General features: G+C 48.3%; 1 protein-coding gene across 49 annotated transcripts in view; it reads left to right on the forward strand.

Annotated features, from left to right (window-relative positions):
• TACC2 (transforming acidic coiled-coil containing protein 2) overlaps positions 1-19,559 on the forward strand; it is a 264,869-nt gene that overhangs the window by 183,202 nt on the left and 62,108 nt on the right. For 18 of the 49 annotated variants that reach the window (XM_077947661.1, XM_077947658.1, XM_077947673.1 and 15 more), the window contains one exon: positions 13,341-13,505. The exons of the other annotated variants lie outside the window; for them this stretch is intronic. In XM_077947661.1, the coding sequence (XP_077803787.1) occupies positions 13,341-13,505 (165 nt within the window). The remainder of the gene's footprint in view (positions 1-13,340; positions 13,506-19,559) is intronic. 49 annotated transcript variants of the gene reach the window in all.

Raw genomic sequence — 19,559 nt, forward strand, 5'->3', positions numbered from 1 at the left:
CCATCCCTTGGCTGGTCTGTTTTTTTCCTGCCTTTATCTCCTTCCACCCAAGGAAGTTGCCGGCTGGGTAGACCAGGAGTCTGCTGCAAGCGCTGCAGGGCTTGTGAGGAGGCTGGCATGTGGCCGTGAGCAATAGATTACCTTTGTTCCTGCATTCTTAGCCTTTACAAAGGAAAGCAGTGGGTCTTGTACAAAGGAAGGTGGGTCTTTTGTACAGTACATCCCGTGGGTGTGCAATAAATCCAGTGGGGGTGGTAGGCCTCCCCGCAGGTTTTGTACCTGTCTGCCTCCTTATTCAGAAGGTCTTGTTTCCTCTGAGTTTCTGCTTTTGCCTTTTCCTCTACTTTCTCCTTAAATGGAAGTGGATGGATGCAGCTCTTCTTGCCTGAAACAGAAGCCTTGGGCTCTGGGCAGAGCAGTGGAGGCCGAGGTAGGGGGATGGAGGCAGGGTGGGGTGGCTCCTCTGCTCAGGGTTTCCCAGAGCCCTGCTGTCAGGCAGTCACAGTGGCTCTGTGTCCTTATGGGGCCGGGAACTCAGGCCAGCTGCTGGGCCAAGTTTACCATCAACATTCCAGCTTCACTTACTCCAAGGTGTTTGTGGAGTTCCAGAGTCTGTGGGTGTTAGAACTGGAAACATCAGGATTTTAGAAATAACAGAGGCTTTAAATCCCCCAGCACATCATTTGTGAAATATCACTTAGGTCTTTCTGGCTAGTCATTATTCAAAGTAAGTCAGGTAGTCATTTTAATCTTTTCCCTTCAACTTTCAATGCGCTAAAAGAAAATGTTTGTAGGTGGACGTATCATTTGGTAAATTCAGATCAGAGGCCTCTTCCCACGTGGTGAAACAGCTTAGATTGCAAATCCTTTCTCTCGTGAGGAAATGCAGTGGATGGTTAATTTGGGAATAAAAACGAGCCTCGTTGGGCCCTTGGCCCAGGCGCTTCCATGTATCTTTGCTTTGAAGTATTTTTTTCTTTTCTGTCTCCATGTAGCTCCTCAGGGATGTTCTAGAGGTCGGTTCCAAGGAGGGTGGGTGTTTACTGTGTTTAGCCCAATGGAAAATAGTTGTAGCCATCTTCAGAGAAAGCTGACCCCTCCTGAGGCCCAGCAAGCCCAGAGGTGGTTGGACAAATGTATGGGCTCTCGGTACCCGACACCTGTTGAGACTGGCCTGAGTTAAAACCATCCAAGCCTAAATGTAGAGCCCTAGAGATGAGCTAGATTGTACTCAAGGCTGCAGGGATATGACCCGTGACTGCTGGCTCTTAATGTTATGTTTTGACTCATGGTTACAGCATGCTATTGGTCTAGGTTGAAGCTTGACATTTAGAAAATACCGGGGCTGCTCTCCGGCTGCTGCTGGGGAGAGAATCAGGCCGGGAGGGCACAGTCTGTTGTTGCTGCCCACCCAGGAGGAGCTGAGTTTGCTGCTGCAGTCCTGTGCCAGCACCACCCTTCATGGGGCTCAGATCTGGGTCTCTGTACTTGAGAAACAGCCACATCCAAGGGGCTCCAGCCTCTCACGGTGGCTCCTCTGTGCCACTTATCCAGGCCCCTGGTGGAAGCTGCACATTGTTCATTGTTCTGCATTAAAGGGAGGTGCCTACAGTGGTCTGGAAGTATTTTCCCTCCAGGAAGAAGGCGGGAGAGGTTGGCTTTATTGGCTTTACTTTAGGGAGAACATCTGCGCACATTTAGACCCTGCATGGAACTTCCCAGCTGAGCCTCTTTCAGAAGAGGATCCTGTGACTGCCCATTGCCTTTCATGAATGGCCCTAAGATGCCGTCCTGGGGCGCGGGGCTGCTGGGGGAGTGGGGAACATCCCTCACAGCACCAGGCTCTTGTGGCAGGAGGAAAAGCCAGGAGTGCACAGAGGGTGAGCGAGAGGCAGCCGGGGAGGGCAGGGGGTGAGGGGCAGGCCGTCCCTTTGGCATTCTGGCCCCTGCGTGAGAGCGCTGCGTTTGGACCCCCAAACCAGTGACTGGTGGAGTTTGTGTGAGCAGGTGAAGGCTTGTGACCAGGAGCCTGGGGCCAAAAGAGGTGTTTCTGGGCAGAGCTGCACCCAGAACATCCTCAGACGGGCTTTGCCTGTGGCCTCAGCTTGGGTACCTTTGGTTGCAAGTAGAAAAAAAACCCAATTCAAACTGACTTAGAGAAAAGAGGGCATATATCGCCTGTGCCTGACAGGTGGGATTCCTCCAGGGGTAATTGCTAGCATGGCTTTAGAAAAATGGGCCCTCCTCACCCCAGAAAACCCCAAAAAGCCCAAAGCATCAGAGTTTTTGGGTTTTCGAATCACCTTTGATCTAGAACAGCTGACTTACTCTTGTGGTTTCCTGGGGCTGCCTCGTCCTCTCTGCAGCCTTCTTGACAGACATACTGGCTTCCAGCTGCTAGGGGACTTCCCAGAGCCAGGCTGGGGAGGTGAGGGCCCTGAAAGGAGAGCCGGGCTCTACGCTGTGGGCTTTGGCTTGGTCCACAAATGCCCCTTGATAGCTCAGCTCAGTCTCCTGCCCTAACTGGGGAGGCCATGGGAGGCAACCTGCTCCTGGGGCGACTTCCAGGTCTGGCACTTGTCGCGAGCATCTTTACATGCCAGGGCACAGCCTAAGAGAAGTGACACGAGACACAGGAGAGGCAAGGGGCTGGAGGAGTGTGGTCATACGTGGCACTGTGTTCCTAGGAGCCCTGCTGCTGATGGCCCTGGGGTCAGTGGGGAAGAGTACTAGGCAAGAAGGGAATGCGTGTCTGTGGAAGGTGGTCCTTCGCTTGCCCTGTGAGATGAGGGGAAGCAGGACTTCAGGAGCCAGAGGTCTTCCTTCTCCATGCCCTTCCTGCCCAGCCTTTCTGGTAACAGATAAGGGAAGAGCGTGGCTGAGCCTGCTATGGAGCACACACCATGAATGCCAGCCGCCTCTCTGGGGCACAGCTCTTACCCTCAGCCCCATGCACGTTCCAGGCTCCATGACCTGAGGCCAGCAGCCACCTGCTCCCATAGACAGGGAAGTGGGCTAGGCTGGGCTGGGCTGAGCCAAGCCAAGCCTAGGCCGAAGCCAGCGGAGCTCTTCTGCCCGGCGCCTCCTTTCTCTCTGCCTTTGTGGGATGGGACTATCCCTGTTGTCCTGGTCATGCCACGGGGCTTGGTGGACTGTCCAAGGGTTCTTTGTCCTGATTGTAGTTTCTCTGTTTCCTCATTGTTTTTCCAGTGGGTGCGACTATCAGTCCATATCTGTGACCTGCATATTTTACCTGGACCAACAAGACAGGTGGCCTGGAGGCTGAGGGTGTGCCTGGTAAACTCAGCCAGCACTGCCAAGATAGAGCCTGCCCAGATCAGCCCTAGCCAGCAAGCTCTGCTGTTAAGAACAGTGCAGCGCTTTGGCAATACCTCCCAGAAAAATAGCTAGCGGGCAATGGCACTTGCTCAGCGCAGACCTGCCCTAGGTTTCTGGACACATGACAGTGCCCACTCAGACTCCATGGGCTTGACACGACTGGCATTCAGGGCCTCATTTGTGATGTCAGTGAAATGAAATTAATACCCTATCTCCCTCTCTGTTGCTAAATAATTCTGTAGGTAAAGAGAATACATAAGTGTTTAGGGAACCAGGAGAAGAATTGGTGCATAAAACATTCGTGAAACACTGTGCTTCTGTGTTTTTTAGTTGACAAATAAAAATTCCATTGTAGAATGGCTAAATCAAGCTAATTAGTGTATTACTTCCCCTACTTTTTGTGTGTGTAGAATACACTTAAAATCTACTCTTAGCAATTTTCAAGTATATAGCACATTGTTATTGACTAGATATAGTCACTAAGCTGTACTTAGTGTAACTGTTGAACTAACTGGTAGTTGAACTAATTTCTCTTAGCTGACTGAAATTTTGTGCCTTTGACCAACATCTCTCCCCCATGTCCTAGCCTCTGGTAAACAGCATTCTACTCTCTGTTTCTATGAGTTTGGCTTTATTTTAGATTCCCCATGAAAAGGAGATCACTGTGGGTTTCATTTATTTTTAAATTTTATTTACTTATTTTGAGACAGAGTCTTACTCTGTTGCCCAGGCTGGAGTGCAGTGGCAGTCATGGCTCACTGCTGCATCAGCCTCCCCAGGCTCAGATGATCCTCCCATCTCAGCCTCCCTCGTAGCTGGGATACGCCTGGCTAATTTATGTATTTTTTATAGAGATGGGGTTTCTGCCATGTTGCCCAGGCTGGTCTCCAGCTCCGGAGGTCAAACAGTTCTCCTGCCTTGGCCTCCCAAAGTGCTGGGATTACAGGCATGAGTCACTGCACCTGGCCCGGTTTTGTATTTTAAATACAGCATAATTTTTGGTGAAGAAAAACACTGAAACACTGATGCATTGTGGGAAAATATACATTAGTTAATATGGGAAAGGATACATTGGTTAATATGGGAAAGGATACATTAGTTAATGTGGGAAAGGATACATTAGTTAATATGGGAAAGGATACATTGGTTAATATGGGAAAGGATACATTGGTTAATGTGGGAAAGGATACATTGGTTAATGTGGGAAAGGATACATTGGTTAATATGGGAAAGGATACATTAGTTAATGTGGGAAAGGATACATTGGTTAATATGGGAAAGGATACATTAGTTATCACTCCTGAACTGTTTGTGACAACAAGGAAACCCCTTCATGCCCGCACTAACCTTCAGAAACAAGCCTGCTGAGCCCCGTTCTGTCCAGAATGCTGTTTCTGTTCTTTGTGCTCACTCCTTGGGTTCACATGTTGCATTTCTCAATGTAGGCTCAAAATTATGTGAATTTTTATTTTTCTGGATACTGTTTTTCTTCCACTTCTTCAAATGTGACTATGCTTTCAAAAATTCAGAGCTTAAATGCCTGACAGAGTAAGAGGAAAGGAACCGAAGGTATAGGGGTGACCAGGTACAGACTTTCCTGGAGACTGTCTGAATTGTCTACAACTCAGGGACCCAGGGAAATATCTTCTCACTATCCAAAGGTAATATTTTATTGGTCAAAAATTTTAGAAGATGGGCCGGGTACGGTAGCTCAACACTTGTAATCCCAGCACTTTGGGAGGCTGAGGCAGGCAGATTGCTTGAGCTCAGGAGTTAGAGACCAGCCCATGCAACATGACCAGCATGACAACATGGCAAAACCCTGTTTCAAAAAGTACAAAAATTAGCTGGGTGTGGTGGCGCACGCCTATAGTCACAGCTGCTTGGGAGGCTGAGGTGGGAGGATCACTTGAACCCAGGAGTTGAGGCTGCAGTGAGTCGTGTTTGCACCACTGCACTCGAGCCTGAACAACAGAGCGAAACTTTGTCTCAAAAAATACACACACACACACACGTATGTGTGTGTGTGTATATATATATATGTCTGTGAAGATGAAATTGGAGTAGTCAAGTTGTAAGAGAGAAAAGGCCAAAGTGGCAGAATGGTGGCTGCGATGAAGATTGGGTGCTACTCAAGTTGACTTTCATTCTGAGTTTTCACATTTGTAAACTCAGAGGTCTGGCTCTTTTAATATATGGGTCCTTATTCTTAGAAGAGGCTGGCTTTGTCATTTAGGATTGTTTGGAAATTGGCATTCCTGAAATTCTCCCTTCAGGTCCTCCCTGATCAATAAAGAACTTTGGCTCTTGCGCCCGGATAGACAGTGGTTTTGTGCATCAGAGGCTCCCACAGGGGAGTTGTTTGAAATAGGCTGGCTTTTGTTCTGTGAGGGACTAGGGGACTCATGCCAGTGCTCACAGCTCATCCTAGCTAAAGAGAAAGAGTCACATCATATGTGTAGACAAAAATAGATTTTTTTTTCTCTGTAAAATGTGTGGCCTTGTAGAGAACCATGCAGATTCAAGCTGCTGAAAGGCCTGATGTGGCCCTAGGAAGCCAGAATTTGAATGAGATTAGTCACAGCAAGTCAGCAAATGTAGGAGATGGAAAACTGGCTTCCTCCGCCCCCCTAGCTTCTTTGACTGGGCTACAAATTAAATGGACATACAATAGCTTAACAGGAGAAAAAAACGCAGTAATTATGTGTGTACTGCTGGGAGTCCCACAAAATATGAGACTCAAAAGAAGGGTCAGAAGAGGGAAGCTTATATAGCACCCTGAGCCACAGAAAGGAAGAGGGGCCTGGGGCTTCTGGTGGGTGGTGGAGACAACTTATGGAGGGGTGAGGGGAGGAAGTGTAGGGTGAGTAAATGTGGTCTTGTTATACCTATAAAATCTCTTGGTTCATCACAGTTGCCTGGAGCAGCCCCTGTCCTAATAGAGATACTTTACTAATGTAGATTTTCTTGATGGATATCAATGTGTTTTACAAACGGACGGCTTTTCAGAGCTACTCCTGTGTCTGCAGTTTCTCAGAATAACCAGCCCCAGATATGACAAGCATAGTTTGGGGTGGTGTATTCTGGTCTCCTACAGTTATATTTTGGGGTGGTATGTCCTGAGCCCAGCACAGAAAAGGAGGGCGGTAGGAATTTAAGAATTTCAGATAAACCATTCTCATTTTGGAAGGAGCAGTGGAGGGAGGCTGGAACAGGGAGCAAGTCAACTGCATTTGGAAGATGCAGTTTGAAAAACAATGAGATGATTGTGCACAGGGCCTTTTAAAAATTATAATGATGGGAGGACGGAGTTGCAGAGATGATGGCACGAACCTGTAATCCCAGCTGCTTGGGAGGCTGAGGCAGGAGGGTCACTTGAGCCTAGGAGTTCAAGGCTACAGGGCACAATGATTGTACCTGTGAATAGCCACTGCATTCCAGCCTGGGTAACATAGTGAGACCTGTCTCTAAAATAAATAAAATGATGGCCCAGGGAGTGGATGGCTCAGAGGTGAAAGGTTTTCTGAGCAGCAGGAGAATGAAGCTGGGGAGGAGATAAGGCCCAAGCCTCTGGGGCTGTGATCTGTGATCGCAAACAAACAGCATTATTCTGTCGCAGAAAGAATTGGGAGTGTGGATTTCAGAGGTGTACAGGGGCAAAACTTGAGCACGGCCCTTCCAGAACTGCCATGGTCCCTGCTAGAAGCTCCAGATCCTGGGTAGAACAACACGCCCCAGATTCACTGAGGAGGCGAAGGGGCAGTATTTCATGCCTCTGGGAGGCCCCTAAACCCTGGGTTTAACCCTGGGTTCTGGTGTCAGGAAGCAAATCTGCCAAGATCAAAGATGGACAGCGTTTGATATACAATGATAGGATGGCTGAGGCCACCTCTGGACATCTTAGACTTTTTGGGCTGCTACAACAAAATCCCATAAATTGAGTGACTTATAAATAACATAAATTTATTTCTAACAGTTTCATAGGCTGGAAAGTCTTAGATGAAGTTAGATTTGGCTTATGGCCAGAGCCTGCTTTCTGGCTCATAGCACCTTCTTGCTGTGTCCTTGCATGGCAGCAGGAGTGAGGGGTCTCTCTATGGCCTCTTTTATAAGGGTTTTTTCCTTTCCTTTCCTGTCCTGTTCTGTCCTGTCCTGTCCTGTCCTGAGACGGAGTCTTGCTCTTGTCACCCAGGCTGGAGTCCAGTGTCGCAATCTTGGTTCACTGCAACCTCCACCTCCCAGGTTCAAGCGATTCTCCTGCCTCAGCCTCCCTAGTATCTGAGATCACAGGCACACGCCACCACGCGTGGCTAATTTTTGTATTTTTAGTAGAGGCAAGGTTTCCCCATGTTGGCCAGGCTGCTCTCAAACTCCCGACCTCAGGTGATCCGCCATCCTCGGCCTCCCAAAGTGCTGGGTTACAGGCATGAGCCACCGCACCTGGCCAATTCTTCCTTATTTCTGATGCTGGATCAGCGCATCCTGTGCTGAGTTAAGAAAACAGGATAAAGGGTCAGGTGCAGTGGCTCACGCCTGTAATCCCAGCATTTTGGGAGGCCAAGACAGGTGGATCACTTAAGGCCAGGAGTTTGGGATTAGTCTGGCCAACATGGTGAAACTTTGTCTCTACTAAAATTACAAAAAATTAGCCATGGGCTGTGCCTGTAGTCCCAGCTACTCGGGAGGCTGAGGTGGGAGGATCACTTGAGCCTTAAAGTGTGAGGCTGCAGTGAGCGGTGATCAGGCCACTGCACTCCAGGCTGGGCAGAGCGAGACCCTGTCTCAACAAAACACAGGATAAACCCCTACTTTTTTTTTTTTTTTTTAATGCAACATATTAAAATTCCAAGTGAAACCGGAAGTGTGACTTTCAAGTAGCAGGAACGTTCAGATAATGGAGAACTTGGAGCCTTTGATGAAGGAGATTTGAGAAAACAAAGCACAAAGCTGCTCTTTAACACCTTGCCATGAAAGTTACAGAACGCTGAAGCATGTTTGTAAGTCAGAGGTCTGAAAGTCGTGATGAAGAGGAAAAGCCAGGTGACTGTTGTCAGATTCAATACCTTATCCTATTTCTTTCATCATGAAATTGAGTAGTTCGTTGGCAAGAAGGTCAGGTCTGAGCATCTATTTTAACTCTTAACCTTGAGACACTGATGCTTATGTGATGTGGGAAATTGTATCTGCTCATTAGAGGTCTGATATGTAATTGAAATCTGAGATTACTTATCTGCCTTGTCATATTTAAACCACTGATTATGGCTCTGACATTTTTGTTACTCTTCAATCAACCAGTATATAAAAGATTCAGAATTTCTGAGAATTAAGAAAAAGCTATTATCTTCCTGGTATCAATTATAGTGCAAGTAAAAAGCAATGCTTTTTTTTAGCCAAAACTTTCCAAAAGTACAGGTTGGGATCTCAGATCAGATCTTTCCTTGATGCCCTTCACTGTAACCCCTACTTTTTTTTTTTTTTTTTTTTTTTTTTAGATGGAGTCTCGCTCTGTTGCCCTGGTAGGAGTACAGTGGCGCGATCTCGGTTCATTGCACGCTCTTCCTCCTAGGTTCACGCCATTCTCCTGCCTCGGCCTCCTGAGTAGCTGGGACTACAGGCACCCGCCACCACGCCTGGCTAATTTTTTGTATTTTTAGTACCGACAGGATTTCACCATGTTAGCCAGGATGGTCTCGATCCCTGACCTGCTGATCTGCCCGCCTTGGCTCCCAAAGTGCTGGGATTACAGGCGTGAGCCACCGTGCCCGGGCTAACCCCTACTTTTACACGTGACTCAAACCCGGCCGCTTCTCACCTTGGTGGCGAGCAAGCTCCATACCCTTCTGCTTTCACTCCTGCTCCTGCTCACAGTTGTCAAATGGCCTTCTGAAAACAACTCAGCGGCCAGGCCTGGGGGCTCATGCCTGTAATCCCAGCACTTTAGGAGGCCGAGGCAGGAGGATCGCTTGAGCCCAGAAGTTTGAGACCAGCCTGGGAAACACTGGGAGCTCCTGTCTCTGCAAAAAATGTTTTTAAAAAATTAGCCAGATGTGGTGGCTCACACCTGTAGTCCTAGTTATTTGGGAGGCTGAGGTGGAAGGATCGCTTGAGTTCGGTAGTTTGAGACCAGCCTGGGCAACATAGGGAGCCACCATCTCTACAAAAAATTAAAAAAATACATAGCCGGGAGTAGTGGCATGTATCTGTGGTCCCAGCTACTCAGGAGGCTGAGGTTGGAAGGATCACTTGAGCCCAAGAGGTCGAGGCTGCAGTGAGCCATGATTGCGCCACCGCACTCCAGCCTGGGCAACAGAGTGAGACGGTGTCTCCAAAAAAACCAGCAACTCAGGGCGAGTCCTTTCCCTGAGTAACCCTCAGTGACTTTCAGACTCCTCATGGGTCTCAACGAGGCCAGGTGATTGTCATTGTTACCCTCCTCTTGGGTCTCCTGGCAGACTTCCTTCTCCTTGCCCACTTTGTTTTCTTAAGTGGCCTGAAGCCCATTCCTTGTACCTGCCACCCTCCTTCCCCTTCCTACCTCAGGGCTCTTCATCTTTTTGTTCTCCCTGCCTGAAACTTTCTTCCCCCCAGTTCTAATGACTGACTCCTTTTTCACTCTTCATGTCTTAGCTTTGAGAAGTCTCCCTTCCCAGGGAGTGCAAGAGGAAGAATTTTTTTTTCTTTTTTTTTTTTTTGAGAAGGAGTCTTGCTCTGTCGCCCAGGCTGCATGGAGTGCAGTGGCACAATCTCAACTCACTGCAACCTCCGCCTCCCAGGCTTAAGCAATTCTCCTGTCTCAGCCTCCTGCCTCAGCCTCTCCTGCCTCAGCTGGGATTACAGGCACGCGCCCCCATGCCCAGCTAATTTTTGTATTTTTGGTAGAGGCAGGGTTTCACCATGTTGCCCAGGCTGGTCTTGAACTCCTGACCTCAGGTTATCCACCCACCTCAGCCTCCCAAAGTGCTGGGATTACAGGCATGAGCCACCACGCCCGGCCAAGAGGGAGAAATTTTAAGGCATCCTAGCGCCTAGAACAAACAGTGCCAGGCAGCCCTTCTTCTGTTTGGCTGATGACAGTATCTCTCTTGAGTGGCTGTGAATTAATTCAGTGAATATTCACGTGAAATTTATTGCTAAGTTTTACAATCCCTTGCCCACAGCCACTTTAGCAGTATGTGTCTGTGCGTGTATGCTGTACAGGGCATTGTGGGATGTGTGGGAAGAGCAAGAAAATCACATTCTTTTTGCATAGCTCTGTAAACTCAGGAATCATTGGTACAGCTGTCCCCTGGCTCCTGGGAGCGTGGCCGTGGTTCATGTTTCTTTATTGTGTTAAGGTGAAAGAAAGATGCGATAATTTTGACTGTAGAATTTTAACACTTTAAGGACTGAAGCCAGTCAATATCTTCTAAGTGCCTGGCATTGTGTGAGATGCTTTACAAATATAAACTCAGCTCTGAAAGCAACCCATCTACTACCTTCTATTGCCCATTGCATAGACAAAGAAACTGAGGCCCAGGGGTGTTAAGTAACCTCTCCAAAGTTACTCACCTCGCATGAATTTGGAACCAGATCAGTTGATGCTCATGTTTGATGGCTGTGGTGCTGTTTTCTTCTACGAGATGTCAGAATCGTATAATTCATATATTAATATGTGAAGAAAGTGCTTTAATTTAGACTTTATCATTTCAGAATTTTTAATAAGTGGGTTAAAGACTGAGTTGAGGATGCTGCATTATGTATGAGAGAATGGTGTGAAAACATCGGAAGCAGGAAAAGCACATTTTCAAGGCATTGAACAATACTTATTCCCTACAATTAGTGTGCTGTTTACCAGCTATTCTTTTTTTTTTTTTTTTCTTTTTTTTATCATGTAAAGAGGTTAGGAGAAAGGAACCAAAGATTCAAGTCTTTCTTCTCGTGATTGTGCTGCTTTATTGCACTGCTTGCAGACTGTGGTAGAAAATACGCTTTTAGAAATTTCTAGATTTTCAGGCTTTCTACTAAGCCGTTGCAGCTTCTCCATCCCACATCTGGGTTTGCGCACTTTATTTGTATGTGCCAAATCGTGATTGAGACTGGTTGAGACACACAGTAGACCACAGGTTGCCATATTTAGCAGAGCAGGGAAAGAACTCTGGGGAGTTTGCCTTTCTGATGAGGGAGGAGCGCTGTGGGAGGTATTTGTTGAGCAGCTACTCTGGGCAGGACCCTGAGAACCATCAGCTTTTGGATGAGTGAAGTAGACCAAACATGAAACCTACTCTGGACACAGGTTCTGTCTGAATTGGGCAAAGCTTCAGGTCTCTGAAGGCCTAATTCAGGTGCGTGTTATCCATGGCAGGGAGGGCGTGATGCCTGATTAAAATTCCAGCTGCTTGGCTCCTACCAGGAGCTCACCACACTTTCTGAGTTGCTTGGGATTTAGCCAACTGGTTTGAAAACTGCATGTAAGGTGTGTCTGTATTTGTTAAAAACAATGACTTCTCAGCAGGACACAGTAATGGGTTTCCACGGAGTGAAACATTACCAAGAGATGAATGCAGGGGTGTGATTGTCCTGTGCACTAAGAGCCTTCAGATCCTTTCCCCATATTTGCAAGGTGTTGAAGTACTGCTTTTAAGGCAAAACTAAATGACGAGTTATAAAATCAAAATACGTGAGCTTTAATTATTGATGGAAAATGCGGGATTCTCGTCAGCAGGGCAGCCTCCAAATACACCTTTCCTCATTTTGACCAGATGAGGAGAAAAGTAAGGGGGCATGGCGTGGAGAAAGAAAGGTAGATATACAAGAGGCAGAGACTCGGGGCAGGCAGGTTCAAAGACACAGAGACAGGTTAGGTGAAGATACATTTGACATAAAGAGCTTAGGAGCCAGGTCGGGCGTGGTGGCTCCTAAGCTCATGTCTGTAATCCTGGCTCTTTCGGAGGCCAAGGTGGGTGGGTCGCTTGAGGCCAGGAGTTCGAGACCAGCCTGGCTGAGATGGCAAAACTCCATCTCTACCAAAAATACAAAAAATTAGATGGGCGTGGTGGCGCGTGCCTGTAATCCCAGCTACTCGGGTGGCTGAGGGATGAGAATCACTTGAACCTGGGAGGTGGAGGTTGCAGTAAGCCAAGATTGCACCACTGCACTCCAGCCTGGGTGAGAGTGAGACTCTGTTTCAAAAAATAAAAATAAAAAACAAACAAACCAAGAACAACCAGGGGGTGGGGGCTTAGGAGCCAGGATTCCAAGGCCAGAGCTGCTCCTGCTCTGAATCTTATGGCCTCATCTTTGCAACACTCTACCCTGAGACTGTCACCCTCTCAGTCTCCCGTTGGCCCTATGATAGTGTTTCCCTTTGCCCAGGATGTGATTAATGAGAGTAACAGAATTCGGGTTGACCTGACTCTCCTGCAGAGGTCTGGGAGAACCTCCATGTGACAGCCTTCCCATGTCACTCCCTGTGGGTTCCAAGAATCTCAGGCCTTTGCAGCTGGGATGGCATGGCATGGACATGTGAGACACCCCCTCCTTGTTTATATGAGCGAAAGGGCCAAAAGAACAGGGTGGAGGGCCTGGCTGGCTGCCCCCATGGGCTGCTATGGATCTAGATGCAGAAACTCTGGCGATTCGTTCCCCTGGAGGTAAGGCTGCTCTGGGATATGGCAGCTGCCGGACCTACCAGAGACTGATTTGCAAGTGAGGACTCCAACCTGTTCACATACAGGAGCCTCCGTGAGTGGGGATGGTACTTGGGTCAGGCTGAGGCTCAGAAGATGTGTATGCTTGTCTTGGCTCTGCCCTTGCCCCTGAGTGGTTCTGAGCCCTCAGGCAAGATGCTGAGCCGCTTAGCTCCAAGTTCTCCTCCTCAGTACCCAGGAGGACTTGAGCATCTTGAGAGTGGGAGCTTATCTGTCTGGTTCACCAGCCCAGGTGCCTGCAGGTGATGGGGAATAGGTCCTTCTGAAACCGTGAATACTCAGGGAATGATACCCATGTGCCTCTCCTGTTGTCAGGATCAGTCATGAGGAAGCTCTGAAGGACTGTAACTTGTCAGCTGACGTGAGCGGCCATGGAGTTATTCTCATTCCTGACACTTCTCAGCACCTGGCTGAGGCACCCCCATCCTGGTCCTTGGGTACCTGCCTGAGAAACCATACTTGTAATCAGAAGGACACTTGGTGAGTGTGGAACATGAGCCTCTGATGCAGGATGGATCTTGCTGGCTGGGGGACACCTGGAGGGGGTCCCCGAGGCACCCCTGATAGTACAGCCTGGGGGTGGGGGGTGCCCTGGTTGGTGTGTCTTCTCTGGCCAACGCAGAGGGGGACAGCTACATTTTTGCCACTCCTCTGCTTCTTCCAAACTCCTCGTTAGCTCCTTCCCTTAATCCATGTTTTCCTGGACACCGGATCCCAGCTGGGTTCCATGTATTGATTGTATCCAGGACCTGGATGAGATTTGGAAGAACTTGCTGAGCACATCTGGGAAGACCCCTGAGTCCTCAGCAGGGTGGCTGAGCTCTGCCTTGTTGGGGCCTGTATCCTCCCTTGTACCAAGGCAACCTTGTTTCTGGTACCCGTGTTTAAATATCTTTTTCTGACTTACATAAACAACACCTATGTGTTGCTTTTATGTGTGTGTGTCTGTACGTAGACATCTATGTACGTCAGTGTACATATGTATTTAGGTATCTTTGTGTAAGTCTATATATAATTATTTTATCTGAAATAAGCTCATATTATATATACATTTCTTAATTTGCTGGGTTTTTTTTTTTTTTGCTACTTATCACCTAACTGGGAGCTATCCTGATTGTACATGCAATCCCACTCACCTTCGTTAACAGCCATTATGTTACTGAGGGGTGATAGCGATGGGGAGTCTGTCCCCTGCTAGGTGCTTGGGGAAGCTCCAGCAGTTGGCCAGAGCTGACTGCTCTTTGAGTTCTTGCATCTTCTTTATGGTTTTTCTGTCTCCACTATCACTTGTTCTTTTTTATTTACTTATTTATTTATTTATTTATTTATTTTTAGTAGAGCTGGGATCTCATCATGTTGCTCAGGCTAATCTGGAACTCCTGGGCTCAAGCAATCCTCCTGCCTCGGCCTCCCAAAGTGCCGGGATTACAGAAGTGAGCCACTGCGCCTGGCCTGTCACACACTCTTTTTTTTTTTTTTTTTGAGACGGAGTTTTGAGTTTTGCTCTTGTTGTCCAGGCTGGAGTGTAATGGTGTGATCTTGGCTCCCTACAACCTCCACCTCCTGGGTTCATTCAAGTGATTCTCCTGCCTCTGCCTCCTGAGTAGCTGGGATTACAGGCACATGCCACCACGCCCAGCTAATTTTTGTATTTTTAGTAGAGATGGGGTTTCTCCATGTTGGCCAGGCTGGTCTCGAACTCCTGACCTCTAGTGGTCCACCCGCCTCGGCCTCCCAAAGTCCTGGGATTACAGGCCTGAGCCCCCGCACCCGGCCATACTCTTTATCAATACTATCTGTGTGCCTGCCTCCAACATTACCCTGCCTCTTCTCATTTGATTTGGGTTCTGAAACCAGATACCAAAGCTATTAGACTAGACTGTAAAAGAAGGCTAAGTGTGTTTCCAGAGAAGAGCAGACGGATCTTTTTATTGAGTCATGTGCAGGATCCTTTAGTGCAAGCTCTGTGTCACATGACTTAGTTGAACAGAAATATTTGTGTTTTAGGGTCCTGTTGTGTTTCAGATGGGTAGGTACTCGTTTGCTTGTTAAGTGGCTTGTGAATAGGTAGGGTGTTACTGTACTTCTCTCCAGAGAAAATACAAGGACTTTAATGACAACCTGTTGAAAGCTCCTTCTTATGTCTTTTTGAATTCAGTTTTCTTTTCTTAATAGTATCCATAAGTAACTCATTTTCTATTTTTTCTTTTTTTTTTTTTTTCTGAGACACAGCTTCGCTTTTGTTGCCCAGGCTGGAGTGCAATGGCGTGATCTCGGCTCACTGCAATCTCTGCCTCCCGGCTTCAAGCTATTCTCCTGCCTCAGCCTCCCGAGCAGCTAGGATTACAGGCGCCCACCACCATTCCTGGCTAATTTTTGTATTTTCAGTAGAGACAAGGTTTCGCCTTGTTGACCTGGCTGGTCTCAAACTCCTAACCTCAGGTGATCCGCCCACCTCGGCCTCCCAAAGTGCTGGGATTACAGGCGTGAGCTACCACGCCCGGCCAAGTAACTCATTTTCTATTACATTTTTTAAGATTACAGGCGGTGGCTCACGCCTGTAATCCCAGTACTTTGGGAGGCCAAGGCAGGCAGATCACGAAGTCAGGAGATTGAGACCATCCTGGCTAACACGGTGAAACCCCATCTCTATTAAAAATATAAAAAATTAGCCGGGCCTAGTGGCGGGCACCTGTAGTCCTAGCTACTTGGGAGGCTGAGGCAGGAGAATGGCATGAACCCGGGAGGTGGAGCTTGCAGTGAGCCGAGATCACACCACTGCACTCCAGCGTGGGGGACAGAGCAAGACTCTGTCTCAAAAAAAAAAAAAAAAAGAGTCTCAGTTTAGTGGTCAGGCCCAGTAGCTCATGCCTATAATCCCACCATTTTGGGAGGCTGAGGTGGGAGGGTCATTTGAGACCAGCAGGGTGTGGTGGCACACACCTGTGGTCCCAGATTACTTGGGAGGCTGAGGCAGGAGGCTCTCTGGAGCCCAAGAGTTTGAGGTTACAGTGAGCTATGACTGTGCCACTGTACTCCAGTCTAGGTGATGAGCAAGAATCAGTCTCGGGGGGAAAAAAATGATTTTTTTTTTTTTTTGAAACACAGTCTTGCTCTGTCACCCAGGCTGGAGTACAGTGGCACGATCTCCGCTCACTGCAAACTCTGCCTCCTGGGTTTAAGTAATTCTCCTGCCTCAGCCTCCCGAGTAGCTGGGATTACAGGCACCCACCACCACACCTGGCTAATTTTTATATTTTTAGTAGAGACAGAGTTTCACGTGTTGGCCAGGCTGGTCTCGAACCCCTGGCCTCCAGTGATCCACCCACCTCGGCCTCCCAAAGTCCTGGGATTGCAGGCATGTGCCACCGCCCCTGGCCAAACCTGAATTTTAAGATTCCAATTTAAGTTACTCAATCAAGTAGTTTAGCTACAAAGAGACTTCGGAGATACCTGTGTGTGAAGGCAAGGAAACTCAAAGGGCGGTCCGAGGCTCTTTTTTCTTTATTTCTCCTGACACTTGATTCAGTTTGGCCTTTCTCCAGGAAGACGCAGCAGGGTCCAGTTACAAATTGGTGAAATCATGAGCCCGGGTTGTGGGGGCCGGCTTAGTGTGTCACTCTGCACTTCCTGCAGTGGGCCCTCAGCCACTAGAAGGTCACGTCTCTTTTGCGAGGAGCCTGCTATTGGCACAAATAAGCCAATTTCAAAACCAAGTATGTTTGTGTTAGGGGAGTGAGTTTCAGCAGACACACATATGCACACCCACATGGGCACAGTGCCACACTGAGCCCCTTCATTCTGGAAGTACTCCCCTGGCCCTGGATCTGGTTGTGCGCCCCTTGAGGGGAGGCTGAAGCTGACCTCAGCATGACCCGGGGCTCGCCCGTTCTTCGGTACACTCTGGTGTCTGCAGGCGGCCTGGCTTAGCACCAGCCACAGTTTGTTCCTGCCTCCAGGGTCTCTTCCCTGTCCAGCTCAGCAGCTTTGACCAAGTAAAATAGAGGACTGGGTCTGCTTGCTAGCAAAATGACATTTCCCCACATTTTCTCTTTTTTTTTTTTTTGAGACAGAGTCTTGCTCTGTCGCCCAGGCTGGAGTGCAGTGGTGTGACCTTGGCTCACTGCAACCTCTGCCTCCCAGGTTCAAGCGATTCTCATGCCTCAGCCCCCTGAGTGGCTGGAATTACAGGCGCACGCCACGACGCCCAGCTAATTTTTGTAGTTTTAGTAGAGACAGGGTTTCTCCATCTTGGCCAGGATGGTCTGGAACTCCTGATCTCAGGTGATTCGCCCCACCTTGGCCTTCCAAAGTGCTGAGATAATAGGCGTGAGCCGCTGTGCCCAGCCCCCATTTCCCCAGATTTTTAATGCTCGGAGGCCAAGGGCAGAGTCAGAGCTGCAATAATAATGGGGAGGCATTATCCTTGTGGTCATTAATGTCTCCATTTATGTGACAGTCCCAGGCCTGGGAGGTCAGGTGTCTTACCTAAGGCCACGTGCTTGTCAAGGGGAGCTGGGAGCATCCTGTAGTGGACTCTGGTTGTTTGTGGCCTGCCTGCCCGCCCTCCCACCTCCTGCCTGCCTTTGGGGAAGTCTGGCTCCCCATTCTGTTGAGTCTCAGCAGGTCGCTCCATTGTTAAGGTTCCCTACCCTCTTCCCGCCAAGAGACCCAAGAGGAGCCAAGTAGATACTCCCTCCCTGGAGGTTAAACCATGAGGTGAGATTCGGAAAATGGTTGGCGGACTGAAGTGCCCTCATTCCTGTCTCTTCAGATGCGGTTCCTTAGCCTCCTTGGGTTTTTAGTAATTTTTTTCTTTTTTTTTTTGAGACAGAGTCTCACCCTGTCATCCAGGCTGGAGTGCAGTGGCGCGATCTTGGGTCACTACAACCTCCGTTTCCCGGGTTCAAGCAATTCTCCTGCCTCAGCCTCCCAAGTAGCTGGGACTACAGGCATGCGCCACCATGCCTGGCTAATCTTTGGGTTTTTTTTTTTTTTTTTTTTTTTTTTAATAGAGACAGGGTTTCACCATGTTGACCAGGCTGGTCTCCAACTCCTGACCACAGGTGATCTGCCTGCCTTGGCCTCCCAAAGTGCTGGGATTACAGGCATGAGCCATGGTGCCTGACCATGCTTTAGTTTACATTCAGAATTGGGTTCCTATTTCTTGCCACTGTATTCAATTAACACCCGGCCGTAACCCAGGCATGGGACTCCTCAATCTGTGGCGCTCTTTCCTCTTGGTCATGCTGTTGCTATAACCTACGATGGTCAGGACGGCGATGGCCAGTGCTCCGGGAACCCTGGTAACATCACAACATAGCCACAAAGTGATAGCTACTTGATTCTGAAAATGGGACCTGCTGGGAATCTCGGGGTAAATGTGTTGTCATCTGCTTTGATTTTTCTCGAGGCAGCCATAGGTGGCAGCCTGGAAAATTCTAGCAGCCTGGCTCGCCAGAGCCGGCTCAGTGTTTGTACATGGAAGGCAGCACCTGGCTGGCTGCTTCTCAGTCACCTGACCGTCCGAGATGGGCCTCGGCATTTGCTTGTATTGAAATCATGTTCTTATTTACCTAAATATTGATATCACAAGATCAATATGTGCAGGATATTTTTTGTATGTGCAGGATGGAAGAATTAAAGCAAAAGACCATTTTGTCAGCCCTTAAAAAAATGACGGGTCTGATCATACTGTTTTATGCCAGCGAGGTGTGTGTGTGTGCACAGACTGGGGAGGGGAAAGCTTTTATTGGCAAGACCATCTGAAGGTCTCATTCAGCGGAATATTTTGTTGAATAGAATCTAGCATGCTGCAGTTTCAAAAATATCCGCTTACTCACAGATTCCTCAGACTCTTACATGAGATGAAGAGATGAATGAGACTGATCTGTCGCCGAGGGCTCAGTTTTGTTTCTGGAAGGTCTCCCTCTCTCTTCAGGGATGGCAGCTGCTCTTTCAGCCTGGACAATGCTGGCTGGCTTTCCCCAAGCAGGGCTTTTGTCCAGAGCTGTTGCTTTTTACCTGGGCTTGGTCTTCAAGGGAAAAAGAGGTGGGAGGAGGAGGGGAGCTCAGAAGAAGGAAGCCCCTGTCTTTGGCCTGCACTGTGTCCTTTCACTTTGAGGGGTGGTCCCAAGACCCTCCCTCCAGTTCCTGGATCACTTTCATGTTGGGAGCTGCAAACTGGAATTCTAAGGAATTGACCTGGATTCGAGTATGGAAGTGTCCTCTTCCCCTTAGGCAATGCTCAAGAAGGAATTATTTCTTGATAATCGGGTAACATTCAAATGTTATATAAACTTTAGATTTCCAGGATGGGTGTTGTATTTAGAGCAAGGCTCTTGTTTGAAGGCAGTGCTCCATGAAGGTAGGCCCAGTTCTATGGAATTTCCAGCTCTGGTTGTCATGAATGGGCTGGTCACCTTGGGCAAGCCACTTTAGCTCTCTGGGCTTTAGCTGGGATAAGTGTGTTGGAATAGGATATGATCTCTAAATTTCCTTCCAACTTCCAAGATTTTATGGCCTTTGCAATTT

Source organism: Macaca mulatta, chromosome 9, assembly GCF_049350105.2.
Source record: "Macaca mulatta isolate MMU2019108-1 chromosome 9, T2T-MMU8v2.0, whole genome shotgun sequence".
Taxonomy (NCBI): domain Eukaryota; kingdom Metazoa; phylum Chordata; class Mammalia; order Primates; family Cercopithecidae; genus Macaca; species Macaca mulatta.